The 22312-nt window shown below is 41.9% G+C and overlaps 2 protein-coding genes across 2 annotated transcripts; one reads left to right on the top strand and one right to left on the bottom strand.

Annotated features, from left to right (window-relative positions):
• Positions 1 to 919: 919 nt before the first annotated feature.
• Positions 920 to 11065, bottom strand: LZTFL1 (leucine zipper transcription factor like 1). The gene is made up of 10 exons (XM_059818732.1): positions 11040 to 11065; positions 9375 to 9499; positions 8705 to 8899; positions 8149 to 8209; positions 7217 to 7285; positions 5746 to 5811; positions 5551 to 5628; positions 2612 to 2785; positions 2037 to 2140; positions 920 to 1226 (listed from the first exon to the last, which is right to left on the bottom strand). Exons 1-10 carry the CDS (start codon positions 11040 to 11042, stop codon positions 1208 to 1210), a joined length of 894 nt encoding a protein of 297 aa, XP_059674715.1. The 5' UTR covers positions 11043 to 11065; the 3' UTR covers positions 920 to 1207.
• A 7503-nt stretch (positions 11066 to 18568) lies between these two features.
• CCR9 (C-C motif chemokine receptor 9) lies at positions 18569 to 20245 on the top strand. The gene is made up of 2 exons (XM_059819067.1): positions 18569 to 18586; positions 19082 to 20245. Exons 1-2 carry the CDS (start codon positions 18569 to 18571, stop codon positions 20243 to 20245), a joined length of 1182 nt encoding a protein of 393 aa, XP_059675050.1.
• Positions 20246 to 22312: the final 2067 nt, after the last annotated feature.

Raw genomic sequence — 22312 nt, 5'->3', positions numbered from 1 at the left:
CCAAGACAAGCGCTGTTAAATGCCAGTTTCTGTAACATAGGCACACTCCAGCCTTTTCCCAACCCTGCCACTGGTACACTTTTCTTACAGCTGCTTGATGTGGTGTGGCTTTGGGCATGAATCTGTAATTTACACGTTTGCATTTCTAGCAAGGTTCTTTACTGATCTGCCACTCCTTTCTACAGATATTAAAAAAGCGCTATACAAAACATTCCTAGTAAAAAACCAGCTCCTTAAAGATTAAGTGTTTGAAAACATAATAGTTTTATTTGGAGTAAAATACAACATACATATGAACAGGGACAGATGAACAAGTAGAATGCACTATTAAGAGGCTTCCAGATAAATGCAAGGCAGAGGATTACAAGCAAAAGACTTGTGAGAAGTAAGCTGTTTTCTAGTGAGGTTACAATAAGAAAGGAGATGAAAACATCTGAAATAACTCATTTCCCAAGAAAGTTGCTCCATTAGCAACTTCCCTATGCTTTTTCAGATTATCATCTTAATGTTAAGAATACTGGCAAAATCAGAATCTTTATTCTGATGTTCAAATTGGTTTCAAATAAATTCAAGTAAAAAAGTATAACCCCAATTAGCAGCTTTATTTGAAAGGGTCCAGCACTTCCACTATAAAGCATATTTATCTCACTATCTGATGAACGCCCTCTAGCAAAATGTTACTGACCACATTTTGCTGAGGTATGTAACGTCCAATGTGAAATAACGTTACAGAATCAGCGTGTTTCTTTTTTTTCCTCCTACTTTTTACTTCCACTGATGCAATTTTTACACGTAATGCCACTTCATGGCTACATTAACTATACAAAAGTAACAACGGGAGTTTCCACCTCAGAGACATCAAAAACTCTAATGCTTATTTTTTGTCTTTTTTTCTTTTCTTAACAAAAATAAACTCCTTTCGTTGTAGAGAATGGTCTCAGTTCTTCAATAAACTCCTGTTTGCTATTTCTCAAGGAATGTTGATGGTTAACAATGAAAAACATGACTACAGAAACTAATACCTATAAATTGTAGGCTTATAAGGAAGTAATATAGGAGTTTCTGCATCTTATTAGTATTAATAAAAAGTTATTTTAAGCACTAGAAGCAAAAAATATACCATTCAAAACAAAAATTATTGAAAAATAATACCAGTCTACATTTTCTTTCTATAGCAGCTTCTGATAGATCAGATGTTCTTGGTGTTTTAGTCCTCTGGCTCGTATCTGAGGATTTAAAATTAAAAAAAAAAAAAAAAAAAAATCATTAAAACAGAGTAGAAAATACCCAAGAGACATTTCGTCTCTAAAGAAAATATGAAACCCAAGTAAAAATTACTCCCACTAGTGACACATTTCTGTCAAGGCTCACTGTGTGACTTAGGGCACAGACAAATGTATATACTTTTTTAGACTATTTTCTCCTTTTAAAATTGGCCAGTTTACCAAATAGTAGAATAAGGGAATGACCAGGAACCTACCCACAAATCCCAAAATACAGCCAGAAGTTTAAACAGAAGGTTTAAGTTCCATCTCTGTCCTCCTACAGCATAGGTCTAAGGCATCCATTTTGCCAAAGCTCACTTGACATTCTATGCAATATAATGGCCAGGGTGCATCTTTCTTTACTCAACACAGCCCTAAACCTGTTTACATACTGTGGACTTCTCATTCCCGTAAACAAGTGTGGAAGAAATAAGATAATGCCAAAGCATCTGGTACATGTCCTACCTGTATCTCTGTGTGTAGCACCTGGGGGCTTATCTACCACACCCTTGAATATTTTGTATCCTCTCCATACTAAATTAATTACTTGCTACTCAGAAGCTGCTGTTGCACACATCAGTCTTATTGACCTAGCATCCATTAAGAGGATTGGCTTGTCAAAAATCACGGAACAGCCTGCTAGATATTCCTTTTAAGGGAAAATTTATAATCTGTTTTAGAGATAGCTTCACATTTATAGAAACAAGATAGGAGCAGAACATGGATCCAGAACAAGGATCCTGTTTGGACAGAAAAACCACCACCACTTACTTGGAAAGCTTTTTACGTAGATCCTTTATCTGTTCATTCTTCTTAGTGAGAATCTCTTTCATGTTGCGATAGGCAGCTGTTTGCTGAAATTTCTTCTCTAATTCCTACATAATAATATCAACATATTATTTACACATCATGAAAACCAGGCTAATATGCTTTTTAAAAAAGATGACTTGCTTTTCCTCCTCAAGTTTCAGAATAGTATTGTCTCTAACTTATTCAACTTTAGATGAAGTCAGCTAGTAGATTCAAATGAGACACAGAGAAACAAAAACTTTGTTTTCTAATGAAATCAGGCCAAAAGTCTTCTGAAGACTGGGAATACACTTTTAATTCAAAAATTTCTAAGCAGACAAATGGGCAATTTTTAAGTATTCATCTAGTTATAATCACGCAGTTAGTTGTGCTTTTGCTGTTTTACGTATAACGTGTTTTTCCACTGAAATAACAAAAATACACAGGCACAAGTGTGACCAAGTAAACTCTGCATCCTGTAGTGTATGCTTGTTAAATTACTAATCAGTTAAAATGCGAGTAAGGGACTCATCTTTACGTTACAATAAAATGCTAACCTTTTCAGCTGTGGATAGCTGATCCTGAACCTTAAGCAAGTCATGTTTTGTTGTGACCAAATTCTCTTCCAAGAATTTTTGGTTTGCTGTAGAGTCATTCAAAGTCTTCTCAAACTGGCGTTTCAAAGCTGCCACTTTATTCTCCAGTTCAGTGATATCCTGGTTTGCATTAGTCTTCAAAAGAAGAAATATTTAAAATATGTCAAGTGCAAGAGAAGAAATATTTAAAATGTCAAGTGCAAAATTCCACATCAAGTGGGTACAACTTAATTTTTAATAATTATGTTCACGTTATTCCTGTAAAGCCTAAATTAGAAGTGCTTTAACTGATATTTTTTTAGTTAATTTATAACTAATTACTAATTTATAACTTTAGAAAATAGTTAATAAATGCATTTTAAAGATGGCTGGAATGTCTTCTCTGCCAAGTTGAGATTTCAAGTTCTTGTACCTCACTTCTTTAGGAACTAGGTGAAGCCACAGGATGAAGCATATCACAAGAAGTTATTTAGCATACAGGAGTAGTAAATTATAGTTTAAGATCTGAATGTCTATGCTATAATGCATTTTTAAAGCAGGTAAAATATCACAGGCATTTCAAAAGCTGTTAGTGTAATACAGGTAAGAAAGGATGAAAGTGTTAAAGCTCATATTATCAATCAGGTACCGATATTGCACTGTTCTCAGATGCATTACAAAAAGAGCCTCCACAGTTGCTTGTGAAGCAACTTTCCTGTTTCCCTGTGAGAAGAAACAACCCAAACTCTTCTGGATATCAGTTCTGGGTCACAAAACATTATATTCATGTAACTGTTCTACAGATTTCCATTTTAAAAAACCCTCTCATGTTTAAAAGCTCAAGTTCAAACTCTCGAAAGTATAATGACTCAGGAGGAGGCTGAACCGGCAGCATCTTAAAAAGAACAAAAATCTTAAGGAAGCTCTGCTCCTTTTTCTATGTGGAAGGTAAGATTTGAGTGTAGGAAACCACTTGATAATAGTACCTGTACAGAAGAAAAGTTGATTTTGAATTTTGAGATGGAGTCCAAGGCTGCAATGCTGAAATGCACTACATTATACAATGTTTCAGATCAGAATAGACAGTGATAATTTTTCTAAAGCGTGACATAAGTCAATTACGTAAAAATTCTAAATTCTCAAGTTAAACTGATCCAACAGCGCACTTACTCCCAAACCGTGGTTTACACTTGGTGTGTAGAACCGTATTAAACGATTTAAAAAAAAAAAAAAAGCAAGGAAAAAAAAAGTAGAAATCTGTTGAGCTAAGAGTTGATCCCTAAGAACCATTGTGGTTTGGCAGTCATTTGTTTGTCCAGAGAGTTTGAAAACTACTACTTTAATGAGCAACTGTGTTGACATGATTTTATTGTCACCCATCCTATAAAAATATGGAGTGAAACCAGATAAAATTTAGCATTTTCTCCAAAGAACTAATACTTTAATTGATTAAATAAAGTAGTACATTTCAGCACCATATCTACTAGCTAGTTTCAACAACATATATATGCCTGTAAAGAGAAAATATAAGAGCTGGAGAAAAAAAGTGACAGATTATAGAGATCAAATTAGGACATGAAAGCTGAAGATACTCAGCAGCCCTGACATTGAGGCCAATTCATGTTTAACCAGAAAAGTAGGATAAGATTTGGTTCCAATCTTTTAAAACTACAAACACTATTATCCAGGATATAATAAACCCCTTTAATATTTTAAACCTTTAATAATTTAAGGCTTAACAAAACAGATAAAGAAAATATTTGCCATGACTGATAAATTAAGTTCCCTATTTAATAATATTATTGAATACAGATTTTGAAAGTTACTAGATAAAATTATAACATATTAAGAAAGCCAAGTACATACCATAAACCAGATAGAAAGCAAAATAAAAAGAAATTAGGATTAAAATATGAAAATTAAAGTGGAAATGTTTTACGATATTGAACTTCACTTCCAAATCTGTAAATACTGCAGGAATTTTAAAAAGTCTGTTTCTCAAAATAATGGGATTAAATTGTTCTGGTTTTGCTAAAAGTTTGAACTGAAATGTTTTAAATTTAAGAAACAATCACATATGAACAAACTTTAGAAAACTCTTATTATTGACAAAATAAAGGTACAAATTCAAAAAATACTAAGGTGACCTGAACAGATTTATCTGTGGCACCCTGCATGACTTCTAGCTTATTACGGTTTTTTTGTGCAGCAGCAAGTCACCATGTTTGAATCCTCATTTAAAAAAAAAAATGTTAGGAACCTTAAGCAGTAAAAATAAACAGTGAACCATTTTTGACAGTTCATTGATATGGGTAGAAATACATAAAATCAAACTTTTTTTTATGTCATCCGACCCATGATCATTGACATTTGTAGCAAAACTTCAACTGATGTTTAAGAATATAGGACGCTGGACACTTACATATAAGTATTTAGGTTTGTAAAGTCTGAAGTGAGAAGCAGCAAGCCTGGCTTGTCCATGTCAATATCAAGTGTGATAAATGCTTGAAAGAATTAGCAATTTATTGTTGCTATAGAAGCCAGGTTAGATATCATTCTTTCATTAGTAAATGGGAAGAAACAAACTGAAATAAATTTGTATCTGTTAATACAAATATCACCCCTGAGAATACGAACTCTGGAATACTACTTCCTGATAGTAACTGGAATAATACTTTCTGATAATAATTTATCATGGTCTATGTGACACAAAAGAAGTGTCATAAAATCAACTAATGTTCTGGATTATCTGCTGACAGACCAGCAGGAACATGACGATGTCAGCAGGAACATGATGATACTAACTTGAACATTTGTATTTGCCAGAAAAGAAACACACCATACAGACCAGTTTTTCAGATGTACAGGCAACAGTTGTGTTAAGCAGGGGTGGTGGTGGTGGAAATCTTAACTGTATTTACCTTTTGATCCCCTTGGATCATCTGTAAATCCTTCAGTGACTTCTCTAGTTTGGACTTTTCATCTAGTGCAGCTGTAGCCTGTGATACATTGAAACCGTAAAACCTCAGAAACATATTTTCATTGAAACATGAGAATAACAACTACGGGATTCTTATTTAGATAGCATTAAGTATCTAAGCTTACAGGGAATTTACCTGTGTTTCTATGGTCTTGAGTCTGGTCTTCAATTTTTCATTTTCTTCTTGGAGACAAGCAACTGTCTTTGGATTAATGAACAAGAAAAAGTTTGTAAACAGTCCTGTGTTATTTTGAATTTTCCAAATATTTCAGGTAAGAAAATATGCTTCATAGCTTAGGAAAGCAAACAAGCTTCTAAATGCTTGTAAAAATGGCCTTCGTAAGAAATCAGTAATCCATTTATTTATTGTGTTTTCTGCCTCAGTCAGGAAGAAATTTAAGTCTCCAATTCTACTGTAATATATAGGACCATTCACTTAAATTTGGCACATGCTTTACTGAATTGAGATTAGTGAGCTTAGCGTCTTTTTAGTATCAAGATTTACAAGAAAGAAAATTGCATGTTCAGAGATGCAAATCTCATTGCTGCTCATCATTTGTACTTTCAATCAACAGACAAGTAATAATTTATTCATAGTTCCTGTTAAAAGAGTCAAATACCAGGTTACTGCATATCATGTTGTGTGTCACAGGAAGTAACCATGCTTTATCAGTCAGAGTAAATTCACCATATAAACTTTGAATTATTTTTGAGGAAAAAAAAGACATATTCAACAAAAACTGTTATGAAACAGATTTTGAAATTATTTTTGAAAGAGAAATACATTGATCGATACCCAACATACAAGTCTGGATTCTTGAATGCTTTTATTGTCTTAAGGGGTAACAACAATTTCATTCAGACACTCTACTTGACAGATCATTTTGGTAATGCAGGCTAGAAGACAGAAAATGCAACTCCTTGCTAAATATCTTGACTGCCCATAACTTAAAAGTGTATTGCAAGAAGTGTGGCATTTTAAAAAAGTTCAGCTGAACTAAATGAGTTCAATACCTAATGAAAACTATTGATAACATTAAATACTAGAATGTGTTTTGTAATTCTGAAAATCTTTAGCAGGTGGGAAAACAGACATTTTCAAAACTAGTAAATTCCAAATTCTTTAAGTGTCTATTTCTTTAGGAGGAATTTAACCAACTAACAAAAGAAAAAAAGACTGAAATGTAGTAGGATTCACTTTGAGTGATACAGAAAATGTTCGATAACCTAATCATTTCAGCCAGCTACATATTTTAATTTACTCCCTTGTTGGAAAACCAGCCAGCTGCACGGAACAAACTGAATACTGGTTTCTACTAAGTTACCTTATTAAATGGAAAAATAAATAATTACAAAGGCCAAAATGTCTTTGCAAAAGGAAGGTCAATATCGCAATACATGTTAGAGGCCACAACCACACAATAAATTTAAGATGCTTTACAATATTTATTAATTTATTAGCATTTTACTTTACATTCTGGGGTATATTACCTTGATGCCTATATAGTGACAGGAATATTATACAAATATTACTGTACAGCTATCCAGTTCAGTTGAATAAGCAGAACGATCATTAGCCACAACTGCACGAACAGATAAGTTCTTACCTTGTTTAGCAGCTCTGACCCACCTTCATTTAATGGAGCCAGTTTGGGTTTAATGGGATCTGCACTGGGCTAAAGAAATAATAAAGGTTAAAAAATGAAATTATACAGATTTCTAGGAAGAAGAAAAGTACCCCTTTAGTTTGTAAAATAACTAGTGACAGTCAATGCAGCTTTCTTTTGTGAAGCAAATGAATGATCTTTTATTTCAAGTTCATTTTTTACTGGTACCTTAGCTCCTAAGTTATATACTTCACCTTCAGCTAAAGTTAAACAAAAATACTGCATAGAGACATAAAAGGATCATAAACGTGAACTTACAAAAGATTACTTACACTGCATCAACCAAAAGACAAAAGAGTAAGGAAAACAGAAAAAAAAAATTATTTGAGTGATTCTAAGAGTAAAAAATATTGACACAGCTCAAAATAATATTCTTATTTTAAGAATTTAAATATAATATATATTAACTAAATATATATTTATGCCACAAACCAAATAAGGTGTAATCACAAGATAAGGTAGAGTCATATCTGTATTGTGGAATCTTCTCAGCTCTTGACTCCATGTTGGGACAAAGCCTTGGGACAAGCGCATGTCCCAGTCTTATCCCAGTTTTGAGGGGGGAAGGGAACCGGGGAGCAGACTCTCCAACACATCCCTGATCTAGCTGACTTTGGGATGAGTATTATGAGGCATGACCCAGGTGTGCAGAATCCGCAATCTGGAAACAGCCAAGGCAATTCAGTGTGAGCCTTGGTGCCAAACTGTGAAATGCTACTTTTTGGAGACTTTCAAAGATAGTTTTGAAAAAGGGTGGGTTTTTTGGTTTTGTTTTGTTTTTCTCTCTTAAGCACAAAGAGTCAGTACTAAGTATTTTAAACAACTGTCATGACTCCACATTTGATTATGTTTTGATTAAAATAAAACTCTACCTTCTTGTTCGAAGATGTAAATTCTGACTTTTCAAACTCAGCAACCTGTTCCAACAATTCTCTTGAAAAGAAAAACAAAGGGAGGCATTTATTTACTAAAATAGCTATGCTATGAAATACATTTTACCAGGCTGATGCTATGCTCTTTGTTGCATGTAAGATTCTCATTAGAAGTACAGAATGAATTCCTATGCAAATACAATAAATGCAACAGATCATGTCATGCAACGGTATGGTATACGCATTAGAACTGTAAGATTTAGTATCCTTGATTAAACTATAATCTTCTCAGACAACAAAGGCTTTTTAATCAAATCCTATCACCTGCTCTTAACTGATGAATTCAAGTAAGAACATTACCAATAAAAACATCTTCCTGACAAATTTGAAATTATTGTGTATTTTGCTAATTTATAGATGGAAGACTTGAAACTAACCTATCATCAATACAATAGTAAAAGAACAGCTTCTATGGTTAGGAAAAGAATGCAAATAGTCAACACTTTGAAGTTTTCTTGTTATTGAAAGGCATTCTGTATAGTCCAATATATCCTACCGATTCTCCAATTCAGAGATGTCTGTCTGTAACTTAAGGTACCACTTCTCAGCCTGCGAAAAGAGCTGCCGCAGAAGTAAAACATTGGTGTAAGTTGTATTTATGAGCTCCGACTCCACTTCACTGTGTACAACAGTCCGCAGTCCATCCAGCATGTCTATCACCTCATCAACTGTGAAGGTCTCCTCAACAAGTCTAAACAGAGCAGTCAAGATGAGTCATGTATAATAAAGGTAACAATTTTGCATTGTTATGAGATCTCAGTACACAGGTATCACCCTTACATGATGCAATGTCCTTCTGGAAACATCCACTGTCAGTAGTTATTAGATGACCATGGCACTACTAATTGGTTATTGTATTTAAGTTTTCTCTTGAAAACACTGCAATCACAAATACTACTTCCACTAGTCTTACATCAAATTTAGACATCAGAAGCAAGATACAAAGCAATGTCATGCTGTCGATATCCATGTTAATTCCTAAGAATTTGAACAACTTGGTTTTAAAAGGACTTGACTTGTAACATTTGGAAAATTATTAGGTCTTTCTTCCTCACTAGGAACATACAAATGTAAATGGAGAAAAGTCACCCCATAAAGCATTTAAACCTGCAATTGTTGCTAGCATATTTTGCCTTATTCTTGCTCAGAACCGCCCCCCACAGTACCTGCTGTCCTTAAGGTCCTGAAAACAAGAATCCACTGTTTTGAGACACAGGCCACGCTTGAAACGAGCGAAGCGCATGTAGTTTATCACTTCATTCTGGTGGTGCTCATTAAGGCCTAGCTCTGCCTGTGGATAAGGATATAAGCACAAAGATAAATATATACTGAAATAAGTAAAAAGGAGCATAAATATTGTGAAGACTTGCCTTCTGACTAGTTTCTGTGCTTGCTTTTATAGGGTATCATGTTAACTAGTATGTTAAAAAACAACCATATTTTCATATGCGTAATCCCTCTATGCCTCACGTAAGTGCTCTCCCTTTAAAAGCACCAGTACTTGGAAGTAAGTCCTCAAGTGACCAGTACCCTCAGAAAAGTCATACAAAATCAGAGACAGAGACAATCAGAGGATCAGAATCAGAAGGACTGTAGGGGAGAGGAAGCTCTTGGATAAATTTGTCTTTGTATTACATGTGCACGTGTGTAACGTAGCTGAATGATGTATCTTTTATAGATGTACTAACAAAAATACACAAGAAAGTACATTATGGTTTTTTTAGTTTATATGTAAAATGCTGAGACTTCCCATATAATCTTAAGTGATAATCTGAATTTGTTTCTCAACAGCCTATTGTCCAGAAACAAATATTCCAAGGGCAAACTAAGAAGGAAGCATTTTTAGATCTGGCTAACTAGCCCTTCTATGGATGCCTCTATTTCAAAAGAAGGAGTATTGGCACGATCAATTACATTAGAATAAATCTTGCTCGTGCAGGTAGCACGAGCGACAAGGAGGCACAACAGGGCATTACTGGGAATTTCTAATCACAGTCCCTGCAGAGCTGATGCAACCAAAGGTGAAGTCCGTTTCATTTACTCCAATGTACCGACTTAGTATTGCTGGTGTTGGAGACAGCAATGTAGCAACTTCAGACCAAACAGTTAATCTGATCACCTTGTCCTTATCAATTCAACTGTGCAGTTAAAATGCAACACCTGTATGACCAACACTGAAAACGTGAGCACAGATCTCGACTGCCTGGCAATGAAAGGCAGTCTAGGAAACAGCAGTAAATAAAACAAGCTCTCACAACGTGGTTGCAAGTCCAATGTCTCCACAAAGTCCAACATCTTGCAAATGAGAGATCACATGAAAAGCTCAATTAATGTTCTCTGTGCTGTTGCTGGGTTTTCTTTAGGTGAAAAGTTTCTATTCGTTACAGATAGAAAGGAAGACGTGCCAACACCAGTGCTGATATCGCACAATCCAGAGAGCAGCTACAAAAGGACATTAAACTAATAAAGAAATACATAAGCGCGGGCCAAAGCCACTCATGATCTCCAAGCGCAGTTAAGCAACCGGGGCATGGGATCCCGCAAACACCCCAGGCCCCACTAGTCTCCGCAGGGTCCAACAGCGGTGGCACGGATGCCCCGGACGGCATGCGGCGGCAGCAGACCCCCGAGCGGCCCCCGCACGGCGATGGGCCGCCTCTCCCCGGCAGGACTTGACCGGGCCGCCTCCCTGCTCAGCCTCCGGACCGGCCGACAGACGCCGGGAGCCTCCTCACGGCTTACGGCCCCGCGGTGGAGAGCAAGGCGGGCCAGGCGGCGACGCCACCCTCCGCCCCGAAGAACTGACGGCCGGAGGCGGCTCCGCTACTCACCATGGCGGCCGGACGGCGGCTCGGAGGCGGCTGTGCTCAGCGGCTGGCTACGGGCTGATGGTTGCCATAGAGAACGAAGCCTCGCGAGTGCCCTCGCTGCGCTCCTATTGGCAGCGACTCGCTCACGTGACTCGCACCGCCGCCCACAGGGTTGCGCAGCCGCTTCCCCGGCGGCCGTTTCCCGGGGCAACCGCCGTTGACCCCCCGCGAGCTCGCGCCCAGCGGGCCCTGTCCCTCGCCCACCGCGGCTCCACCATCTGCGCATGCGCACCAATTTTAATGGGCTTTATTTATGGGTGCTACTCTATTAACACAAAATTTTTCAATATCTTTTCACAGCAGCCATAAAAAATGAAGTCTACAATTTTTTGTAAAGCTGGTAGAAATTAAATAGTACATAATCTGGCCCATCTGTTTATAATGTGCCTATTACTAACACTGGTTAGTTCCATGTGCAATACACCAGATGTGTCTGTGTTCTCACAGTTACTACAGGGGGTTTGTCTTCAGAATACACTGTGATAACGAATACATTAGTCCATTGACATCACTGGACTTCTAATCTTTCCCACTTTTATGATCAAGGAATTGCGAAGCCAACAGACTAAAAACTTGCCCAAGCCTACGTAAGGTAATAACCAGGGAGTTCCTCATGCTTTCAGCACAAAACAAACCCAGAACAAAGTGAGGAATCTTTACTCAGAAACTTCAATATATATATTCTGCATCTTGTATATTATGGGTTTGATGTAATCAGGAAGTTTGCCTCCTTTCTTTGGTGCAAAGGGATTCCTAGAAACGACTCCAGTTTGGGGCTGAAATGGCAAGATTATTTTAGCCATGTGGGTGTTACCGAAATGGATTTCCTTGAGTTTTTCTTTTCTTCTCATTCCTGCCTGGGTACCGGGAAAAAAAGGACAGCAGAAGTACACGCTAGCTAACCCCCTTTTTTATCGCCGGCAATAAAGGTGCCTCTCGGCCGGGAGCACGAGGAGGGCCCGTGTTACAGCTCTTGATTCCTTAAATGCAATCTTAAGGCTATTTACATGTTTGGTTTTACAATTTACAGAACCTATTGGCTTTGGCCATGATATAGTCTGTTCCCATTCACTTTCGAGTATTTGTACATGCGAACCGCCGTGCAAGCGCACTTAATGCATATTTATTAGCTGAGTTTACACAATTTTGTTGCAACTTTCTTTTGCAACTCTTTTCAAAAGTCTTTCTGTACTCAGAGTATGGAAACACCCTTACAATTCCAGGTAAAAGTGAAGAAAAAACACTCTTCTTAGTATGTAATTAGTAAAGGCTAAATCATCATTCACCCAGTGCCTGGCAGTCCAGGCGGCATGAAAGACAGAGCTGTTTGAGCAGTGCGGGGAGGTGGGAGGAGGAATCAGAGATTCCCCGCAGGAGTGTCTAACCTTGCGTCTGCCGTGGTGACCTTGTGTGACAGCAGGGAGGGAGTCAGACCTGTGTCATTGCAAGTGGCTTCTGGTTGCAGGTACCTTGTTTTCTGGAGACCCAGCATGTTACGTCTGGGATTGGATTCACAGGAGTGCTGCGTGCGCTTCCACCTGCAACTGGGTCATTTGGGGGAGAAGTTAGGACAACACAATGTACCTTAAAAAAAAAAAGAAAAAATCAGAAACCAAACCAGGCAGGTCTTACACACCTCAAAATTTACAGCTGAACTCACAAACACTTTTGATCATTGTCACGACTCTGTATGCCCGCTGGAAATGGGAATAAGAACGCACTTTTGTTTGCTCAGTATGGAAAGCCCCAGGAAACCTTGTGCGCAGTCTACATAAGCAAGTAACCTGGCTGAAATGGCATTATTGGAGGAATACGAAATGCTGAAAAGATCTACAGAACCATGCTTTTGATTTGCAAAGTGTTTGCAAGTGTCTAGGATGGGAATGATATTAGGCAGGGTCATCTTTTCTTTGCTTGAAGATATAAGGGACTACTCAATGGAGAGCAACTCTTGCTTGTCAGGAATAGCCCGGGTGCTTTGTCTTGCCTCGCTTTGGGGAAACAAGAAACAGCTGAGGTGACTTCTCATGTCCAGTCTTACGTTCCTAGGACTCGCCTCAAGTGTTTTGATCTATAGAAAATTCTAGATAATATGATTTGCTTGCATATGAGAGGCACTGATCTCACCGAGTGTGACTATCCTCCTCATAGAGGATGGTGAATTGCAGCCGCAGCCCCTCCTAAACAGACCAACTGAGGGGTTGTAAAACAGCCTGCTTGGAGAGAAGCAGGTTAATGTCCTCCTTTTTCCTGGGGAGGGGAAAATAGGTATATTAAAGGACAGATTCAGTGCAAGCACAGTGCAGTTTTCACTGTGAAAAAAGGAAACTTCTCGGTCAGCCTCAGCAGAGGGTGTAACCCCAAGTTTTGTTCTATTGCTGCAGATTTTTCCAGCACCTGATCAGCACATCAAGCTGAGTACGTCTCTGCCATTAGTACATGCACTAAATGAGGAGCTTAAAAAATCATCCCCAACCTGTGCTTAAAATTAAACACCCTGAAGTTAAAAAGAAGACATATAAGAAATGCTGGTGGTTTTCATTTTCCCACTTACTTTGAACCAAAAAAAAAGAAGTGTTACACTTGCAAGTTCTCCTGGTGAGCATGAAAGCAATATATTTGTAAGGAAAAGAGAAATGCTTAGTTTTGTAATGATATGAGCTGGAGAGAAATCACCAGTTATCTCACGACGCATGCTGGTATCGCAAGAACTGACCACACCATCTCTGTTTTGGTTAGAAATTAATTAACTGTAGACAGCACAGAGCGAGGATGCAAATAGGGAACCAGTTTGGCAGAAATTTGGCAATAGGATTTGTAATGTTCACGTTGTTCTTCTGCTGCTGTTCCCACCGTTGGAAGCAAAAATGTTGTTGTTGTCAGTGATACTCACTTAATAAATGGCACATGGCAGAAAAACGACGAACAGGATGAGGAGCTGCCCATGTTCTGGTCTGGACATTTATCTGCCTGGGGACTTCTAGGACAGTGGAACTGGCTGTGTGAAGTGGGTAGGTTAAGTTATTACTTTGCTTCTAGGGAGAATTGAGCTAAGTCTAACTGAAGTCACTTAAATTCAGAACGTGAGGGCTCCGGTTCATGGAGAGACCAAAGGATGTGAAGACCCTTTGCATCAGAGGCTTTGCTCACAGGCATGCCTTTACCCTACTGTAGTTAATGTAGCTCTCTCAACGCTGAATCACCTTGCATTACACTGAGGGCCAAACTAGCTTGATTCAGGGGTAATTACCATGGCTCAGCTGGCAGGCAGCCATTTGCCAGCTTGGAATAACTTGCACCCGAGCCCTGAAGGTGTGCCTGTGCTTTCACACCTATGCTTTCCTTAGCAGGTGCCCTGGGGTTTAGCTGAGAGCGGCTCCCCCACCTCTGTTTTCCTCCCTGGGGGTCCATGAGGCAAGAGTGGCCACACACCATTCAGAGGTATCATTGCATACAAACCTACGCCTGTTTCAGGAAGATTTTTGGGATGACAGCTAATTATTAAAAATATGCTCCCCTTGGAAGCGGATGGCACGCTGCTGATGCTGGAGCGTGGTGCCAAGTGACAGCTGAGCCCAACCCAAAATCTAGCCCGAATCATTGTTTTCTTCATTATTGGAACTGAGCCTGAACCATGGTTTGGAAATTTTCTTGAAGTGTGAGTCGAATGAGCATCGGTCACAGCTGAGCACCATCCAGCATTTAAGCAAAACCCCATGGTGCTCAGACTTCCTGCAAAGAGGGGAATTTAAATCACTGTAATTTGCATGCCAGCTTGCCAGGAAGAAGACATAAGATCTGCGAGTTCCTATATTTATTAACCGCTTCTTACTGCCTTCCTCTTCAAAATCTTTCCTGCCACCCTCTTCTAGATGGTTGTCACATAAGATGTGCCCCCAGCATGTATGAGTGCCTGCAGTCCTGCCCTGGGTCTCCCCAGTTTCTGTGGCAGGAACAGCTGGGCCTTTCCTCTTGAAGGTGTCATTTTGCTCCATTTTGCTGTTGCTTGCCAAGCACCTGGTGTTGCAGGGCGTCACGCAGACTCTGCCATCCCAGCCCTTGCTTGCTGGCAGCCATGGGGAGCTGTGCCTGTGGGCCAGCTTGGAGTGGGCAGGACTAGACCTGGCCCCTCACTCCTGTCCCAGCCTTCCCCAGGGGACACTGGTGGCTCCCCAGAGGGACCAAGTTCTTGTTCAGGGACTTTTTTTTCCCCAGTGAAAGTGTTTTCCAGCAGGACATGGCCATGCTGGAGCAGCCTCCGATTTGCCTTGTGCTATATGATGCACATGAGCAGAAAAATGATGGTATGAGAGGTCTTCCCTTTACTATCGAAAGAGCTTACCATGAAAAAACACACTAAAAAATAAAAAAAGAGAAGATTGCCATCTGTGTTTGAGCCACCTAAACCGTGCAAACCACAGAGAAAACAGCCTGTGACAGGTCTAATCATGCTGGGGTCCCGGGAGCACACACCCATTTCAGCCTACAAAAAGCCCAAAGCTTAATCGTGGGCGCGAAGAACAAACACCGCGTGCAGCGGTGTGACTTCTGGGTGCGACGGCCGGGCTGACCCCCCCCTGCAGCAACTGTCCTGGTGAGTCCCCTCCTTCACTATTCATGTCTGTCTTTCCCACCTGCAGCTTCCGTGGAAAGGAAACCAAATTGCAAATTGCCTTTTTTTTTTTCCCCAAAAAAAAGCTCATTTGCCATTGAACTCACCCAGTTACAATGATCTTTTCAATTGCAATTTAAGGTAGGTCTCACAGCTAAAAGAAACATAAAAAAGCCCCCCGGGGATGCGTAGCTCTGCACCCTTCAGCAGATGCTGTGATGACATTTTGGAAACGGGTACTGGGGAGAAATCGGTAGCTCGCTGACTGCCTGCTGCTGGCCACAGTCACCTCTGGGTTGTACGTGGCAGATCTCAGCCACGATAGCTGAATTTTGCACTGCTGTGATGGGGACGAGGCTCTACTGGTTCGAGATTTTAACTTGCTGAGGAGTTTCTGAAGCGAGGAGTTGCAGCAGGTGGAGCGCGGCAGGTCTGACATTGCTGCATAGCTGGGAAGGATGAGTCATGCGCTTAGCGCAGTGATTCCTGAAACCGCGTTTTTTCCCCCCCAAAATAAGCAAAAAGGGATCAAATCAATTTTGAGTAAAAAGCAGCCTCTCGTCGTCGCAAGGGATGGTCTGTTGCTTGTCAACTTTTAGTCTGCTGTGAAGTTCACTGTAGAAAAAACCAGGTGCTGGCTAGAACATCTGAAAGCTCATTGTATCTAACCCCACATTATAGTCGTTATTCACATAACCCGTAACAAGCGCAGCAGCAACGACAGAGCAGAATCCCAGCACGAGGCGGCTGCTGTGGTTAGCACGCTGCCTCCTTTCTGCTGCGGGCAAGGCCGTGACGCTTTGCTCCTCGGACGGTAGGAATCCAGCTCGGCTTTCGGCTATCCCTGTATTTACCGTGATGTGCACGAGCCTGCCTGTGACGAGGGGGCCGGGGTGGGTGCACCCTCACTGCCCGCGCCTGGCGGTGTTGGTCGTCCCCCTCGCACTGCTGCCTGGGCTGGAGCCAGAGAGGGACGGGGACGGGGACGAGGAAAGACCCTTGTGGGGCTGTTGCTGTCAGAGGCTTTGCCATACTGAACTATGGCTGGGAGAGGAGCATTTTGCACTTCCTTCCACAGACCTATCCAACATCATTTGCATGTGCATGGTTATGACTAGTCTTAGTTTCTGCATCTGAGTATTTATGTGTGGTATATCTGATTTGTAGGTATTCTACAGGTGGTTCCTTTCAGGCTGCTCACATATTTTTACTGGTGTAAATTCTGCACCAAGCTGTAGCATTAGCATGCTTTGGCCATTTACTTTCCTTGGTTGTCTGCTTTGAAAAGAAGTCAAATAAAATATATTTTGAGTTTTGTGCATCCGAAATTCTACTAGTATGCACAGGGTACAGGTGGCATCATTAAAAGCCAGGTATTGAATTTATACCTGTACTTGAAACTCCAGTGACCAGCATAATTCTGCAGGTAGTTCTGTACCTTGATAGAAAATTTAAAAACTAAGAGCACATACTTATGACTATTTTTATTTCTTCAATCCATTTTTATGCAAATACTCTGTTCCTAGACTAATGCTCTTTTTTTGCAAAGATCTCATGCTGCCAAACTTACTGCTAAATAATTCGTATTCATTAAAGTTGCTTCACAAAGATAAAAAAAGGAAGGATTAGCCCCTAATCTGTGCTGTCTGAACACAATCTTTTCTAAATCGATAGAAACAACTGCATTCAATTTTTTTGACCGGATTCCAAAACCCTGCAAATATTTGCTGCAAGCGTTTGCTTCGGCACCAAGAGTGGGAGAAAGGACGAAGGCAGTATGGGCCAGAGTGTGCCACAAACGCAGACACAGCTGCAAACACACCATCCCTAAAAGCAGCCGCTTACAGTAAACTGAGTTTGCTGATGAACTTGCTAACTCAACTAATCCTAACGCAGGCTGGGGAGGTGAACTGCATGCTGCATCAGTTTGTGCCCCAAATAATACCAGGGAAGGTTCTTTTAGTCAGGTGCGGTGAAAGGTTTGGCTCTGCGAGGCGACCTTTCGGTTGTGTGACCTGCTTTTGAAGGCGCCAGTGTCTAGAAGAAAGGTCTGTGCTAACTGAAGGTCTGTGGTAGCACTGATGGGACCAACCTTGCGTTGTCCCCAGGCTTCATTCCCAGGCACTAGCACAGGCGGGCTGGCGCAGAACGTGTTGAATACTTAGTAGTCCGTGACTCACGTTGAGTCCACCAGGCTCAGGTACCTTTTGTGGTGGCAGACTGACTTGAAAAGCAATCTGCAGCAGGAAAAACCAATATTTTCTTGTTTACCGGGGCATAATGATTTGCTCTGCAGGCCAACAGCAATGAGCATCACGCTTAAACTCACAGATAAGAAAGAGATGTTGCAGGCAGAGATTATCAGTTGCTGCAGAGGATGCAAATATTTTAACACTGCAAACTACTACAAAAGGCAGGTACTTTGCCTTGTTAGTTGCTAGACAATTTAAGAGACGCATTTCATTTATTCTTATGAATCTTTTGGAAGATATGGTGATTTCAGATTACTTTCTTTTTTAATGTGCACACTGGGGACTCTACATCTTATTAAAAATGAGATTGCAGTGACTCTAGTACATCAAAGAACTTAATCAGCACAGTGCCTTAGAGAAGCCGAAGACCTAATGTAGGCTAAATGTAACTTTATAAAATGGAAACATCTAAATAATTCAAACCAGCGACATCAATTTCTGTGTGGTTTGCTTGTCTCCTGGCCAGACTAATTTCAAAGGGTGGAGGTTTTTATTAAAAGAAGAAGAAGAAAGAAAACGGTCACAGTTCTACTTCAAAGCTGTTTCAAATCAGTTGTTTTTCACCCATCTTTCCACTCCCTAGGTTACCGTGTCTCCTTCAAGACTGAGGAAAGATCTGTCTGAAGATGGCAGTTGCAAGTGTAGTGAGTATACAGCTATGCTGCTGTGTAATCTCCATTTTTCTTTCCCTCCCTCTTTGCCTCCATCATTTTTCTGCCTCTTGAGAGCCAACGGTGCTGTCCCACCATAGCAGTAACACAAAGACTCTTCCCCACCTCTTTCCAAGTTGGGGATTTTGCATTTTGCTATGTATTTGAAGCTGCCAAGCCAGCAGTGTTTCGAGTGATCTGACAGAGATAATGCTCTCACCACCTGCCATGTTAATAACTGAAGTTGGCTGGAGGCTGTGAACTGCTGTTTTGTAAAGAGTTTGTTACTCAAGGGGTCATTTTTATGAGTCTCTGCTGTGCCACACACTTCAAGCAGTCTGAAACGCACTGTGTTTTGCTGGAGCCTTGGTGCTTTCCCATGTAAAATCGAATATATTGGAGATCTTCAACTGCATCTGGTGGAGAAGGGAAAATTTATGCTTTACTGAGCCACCTCTCAACACAAATTTACCTGATGTCCCACTGCAGGTCACCCACCCTGGCAAGACCATCCTCGATTACTACAGGAATGACAGCACAGTGCTGTCCCTGTATGGAAACCTGGTGAATGACACAGACTTCATGTGCAACAAGAGGGAGGTCAGGCAGTTTGCTCAAGCCTTCCTGCCAGCATTTTTCTGGCTCATCTTCTCTGTGGGCACGGTGGGAAACACCTTGGTCGTGCTCATCTATTGCAAATACCGCTTCAGGAGGAACATGATGGATCGGTATCTGCTGCACCTGGCCATTGCGGACCTGCTCCTCCTCTTCACCCTCCCCTTCTGGGCCACGGCTGCCTCCGATGGCTGGATCTTCAAGAACTTCATGTGCAAAGTTGTCAACAGCATGTATAAGATCAACTTCTACAGCTGCAGCTTGTTTCTAACGTGTATCAGCTTTGACAGGTACATCACTATTGTCCAGGCGACGAAAGCTAAAACTTCTAAGCGAAGGCGACTCCTACGCAGCAAACTCATGTGCTTGGCTGTCTGGCTGATGTCTGTGAGCCTGTGCATCCCAGAAATTGTGTACAGCCAAAGCACGCGGGTGGGTGACCTAACAGTTTGCAAAATTACATACTCGCCAAACGTCACCATGATCTTCAGAGTTACTGTCCTGGCCTTGAAAGTCACAGTCGGATTCTTCCTCCCGCTCCTTGTCATGGTTATTTGTTACGCCCTTATTATCAACACCCTTGTGCAAGCCAAAAGATCTCAAAAGCAGAAGTCCCTGAAGATCATTACCATGATCATCACCGCTTTCCTTCTCTCTCAGTTCCCGTACAATATTGTTTTGCTGGTCAAAGCCATCAACACCTACACCAGGGTGGCATACAGCTGTCAGTTCACCAACTGGCTGGACATTGGGCTGCAGGTCACCCAGAGCATTGCCTTCCTCCACAGCTGCCTCAATCCCTTCCTCTACGTCTTTGCTGGGCAGCGGTTCAGGACAGCGCTGCGCAGGATGATGCAGAGCGGCGGCTGCTGCCGGAGCGGGGGCCAAGAGCAGTGCTCTTCTGCCTGCGACAGCCGGGAGCACAGCTCAAACTGGTCCTTTGCCATGCTGGGCAGGCGGCGGGTGAGAAGCTCGCTGACCCTCAGCACCCATTTGACCTCCTCCATTATGCCCCCTCCTTGCCAAGTCCTCTTGTAAGTTGGTCCTCCCTCTCTCCCCTCTGGAGGAGCACCAAACTCTGGAAACCATCTGTATACCCCAAAGACTGTCTCAGAGGACTGGGGAGGGCTGGGGGCTCCTTGGCACCCTGGGCTTGCCTTGCGGGACCCAACCTGGGCTTGCTGGCTGAAAGGAAGGGAAACCTTCGGCCCAGGGCAGCAAAATGGAGCCATATTTGTTGTAAGCAGAACTGATAGAGGATAAAAGCTGTCTTTGTGACAGCTGCAAATACCCGGCCCATCTGCAGCTCAGACCACAACCCGAAATAACAAGCCTTGCAGGGAGGCGGTAAGCCCAGCTACCACAGCAACAGAGGCAGATGAAGCGGAATGAACTGCCCGTCCTCTCCATAGGAAGCAGCAGGAGGGAGTTCAGCCTTCATTTGCTGTCCAGCCGGGGTCTCCTATGGAGGTGGCCGGGCTCGGGAGCCCTGCCCGCACCTACACCAGGTCCCCTCCGCTGTAAAAGAGAACAGTCTTTCGCTCCTACACTGGTTTATTGCAGCAGGCAAATGCTGCTGTCTGTGCCTGTGCAGACGCAAGTCTGTTTTGCTGCACAGGCGGTTTGTGTTGCAGACGAAAGCCAATTGTTCATATTCATAAAGTGGTCATTACAGAATTAGGGCTATCTTTCTCCTATATTTTAGCCGTGTGATGTAAAGTGAAATTGGGTACAATTTATTTGCCACAGCTCCTACTTTGATACAGGAAACAAATCGCACCTCGCAATAAAAATTCAATGGCATCAGAGACATTGAGTTGTCTGTCCCGGAGATACTTGCCGTGTGGTGCAAAGCCGTAGTAAACCAGAACGCAAAACCCAACCCCATGGTTCAACAGACTGCCGGTTATGTGCTGGTATCTTTGCTAACAGTGGGAGAATATATTTAGGCTGGGGCCAGTAAGTCAGAGAGTAATTAAGTGTCAAACCTTAACGTTAATGAAATTTGGATTGAGACTTCAGGTTGGTGGAGGCAGTGGTTCCCAAAAACAATGTGCTGTAATGCATCCCGCAACTTCTATAAGGCTTTTGGTGTGCCGGCGCTGGCACCAAAACGGTGCCCGAGGCCGCAGGGGCACCGCCTGGCTGTTCCCCCTCGCTCGTCCCCTCCCGGGGACACGGCATCCCCTGTCCCGCCCAACCGCAGCCTGCGCCTCCCGGTCTTCAATCGCAAGTTGTAGTGCTCGGGCGGCTTTCTTTTAAATAATCACATTTAACCTGGTTTGCCTCCTGGCAATATTTCTTGCAGGAGCGAAGTGTTTTATTTGCGCATTAATCGTTAAAGCGTGTCGATAAACACGAGCTTTCTGCAAGGTTTGGTGCTGCTTTTTTAGCTAATAGGGTATATCTGAGCAGATGGGCTTCTAGTTTCGTATACATTTATTGGGATTTTAAAAATTTTTTTACCTTTTCCTTAAGGAAAAAAAGGGTAAAAGATGTACGTATTTTTTACTGTATGTGTAAGCAGGGTTTGGGGATTTTTTGTGATTTGTGTTGAGCTCAATGTGAACGGAAGCTGAGATTCTATTAAATAAAGGCACTGCCACAAACAGCAAGGGGATGAACTGGTTGTTTCTTGCCCACGCATCCTTCCCAGGTTTGGATCTGTACACGTAACCTGTTTCCAATGACAGGATTTACCAGCCCGAAAAAGGCCGGAGGAAAACCTTGCTAACAGGGTTTACTATGTGTGTCTAAGCCTTGGGGTGTGAAAGCCGCAGCAGAGGACCCCGCAGGTGCCACAGCGGGTTTCGGCTCCCGAGGTGATGGGTGGGGTGCAGTTTTGGGAGGGAGGGCAGGTTTCTGAGGGCGTGGGAGGGGGGAACACGCTGGGGACAGATGTTCCCCTGCGGCAGCTGAGCCCCACCGCCCCTTCCCAGGGATGGGGGTGAGGGTGCTCCTACCCAGGGGGTCCTCCCAGCCCCAAAAGAGTCCGCGAGTCGTGCAAAGAAACAAACAAGTGTGCAAACCTTAGCTGCCGCCGACCTGCGGTCCTGCCCCGTGGCCTCAAGCTCCTCTTCCCTGCACGGCGTCCTGCCGGCCCCG

Source organism: Gavia stellata, chromosome 6, assembly GCF_030936135.1.
Source record: "Gavia stellata isolate bGavSte3 chromosome 6, bGavSte3.hap2, whole genome shotgun sequence".
NCBI classification, from domain to species: domain Eukaryota; kingdom Metazoa; phylum Chordata; class Aves; order Gaviiformes; family Gaviidae; genus Gavia; species Gavia stellata.
Note: the sequence above shows the minus strand (reverse complement) of the source record. Positions and strands in the feature narration are given on the sequence as shown.

Excerpts from the sequence above, each read along its gene's own strand:
- LZTFL1 (XM_059818732.1), bottom strand. Across the intron at positions 8,900-9,374 it reads CAGGACCTTAAGGACAGCAG|ACTTGTTGAGGAGACCTTCA; the intron begins GTACTGTGGGGG and ends TGCTCTGTTTAG. Across the intron at positions 7,286-8,148 it reads TTACATCTTCGAACAAGAAG|CCCAGTGCAGATCCCATTAA; the intron begins GTAGAGTTTTAT and ends TTATTTCTTTAG.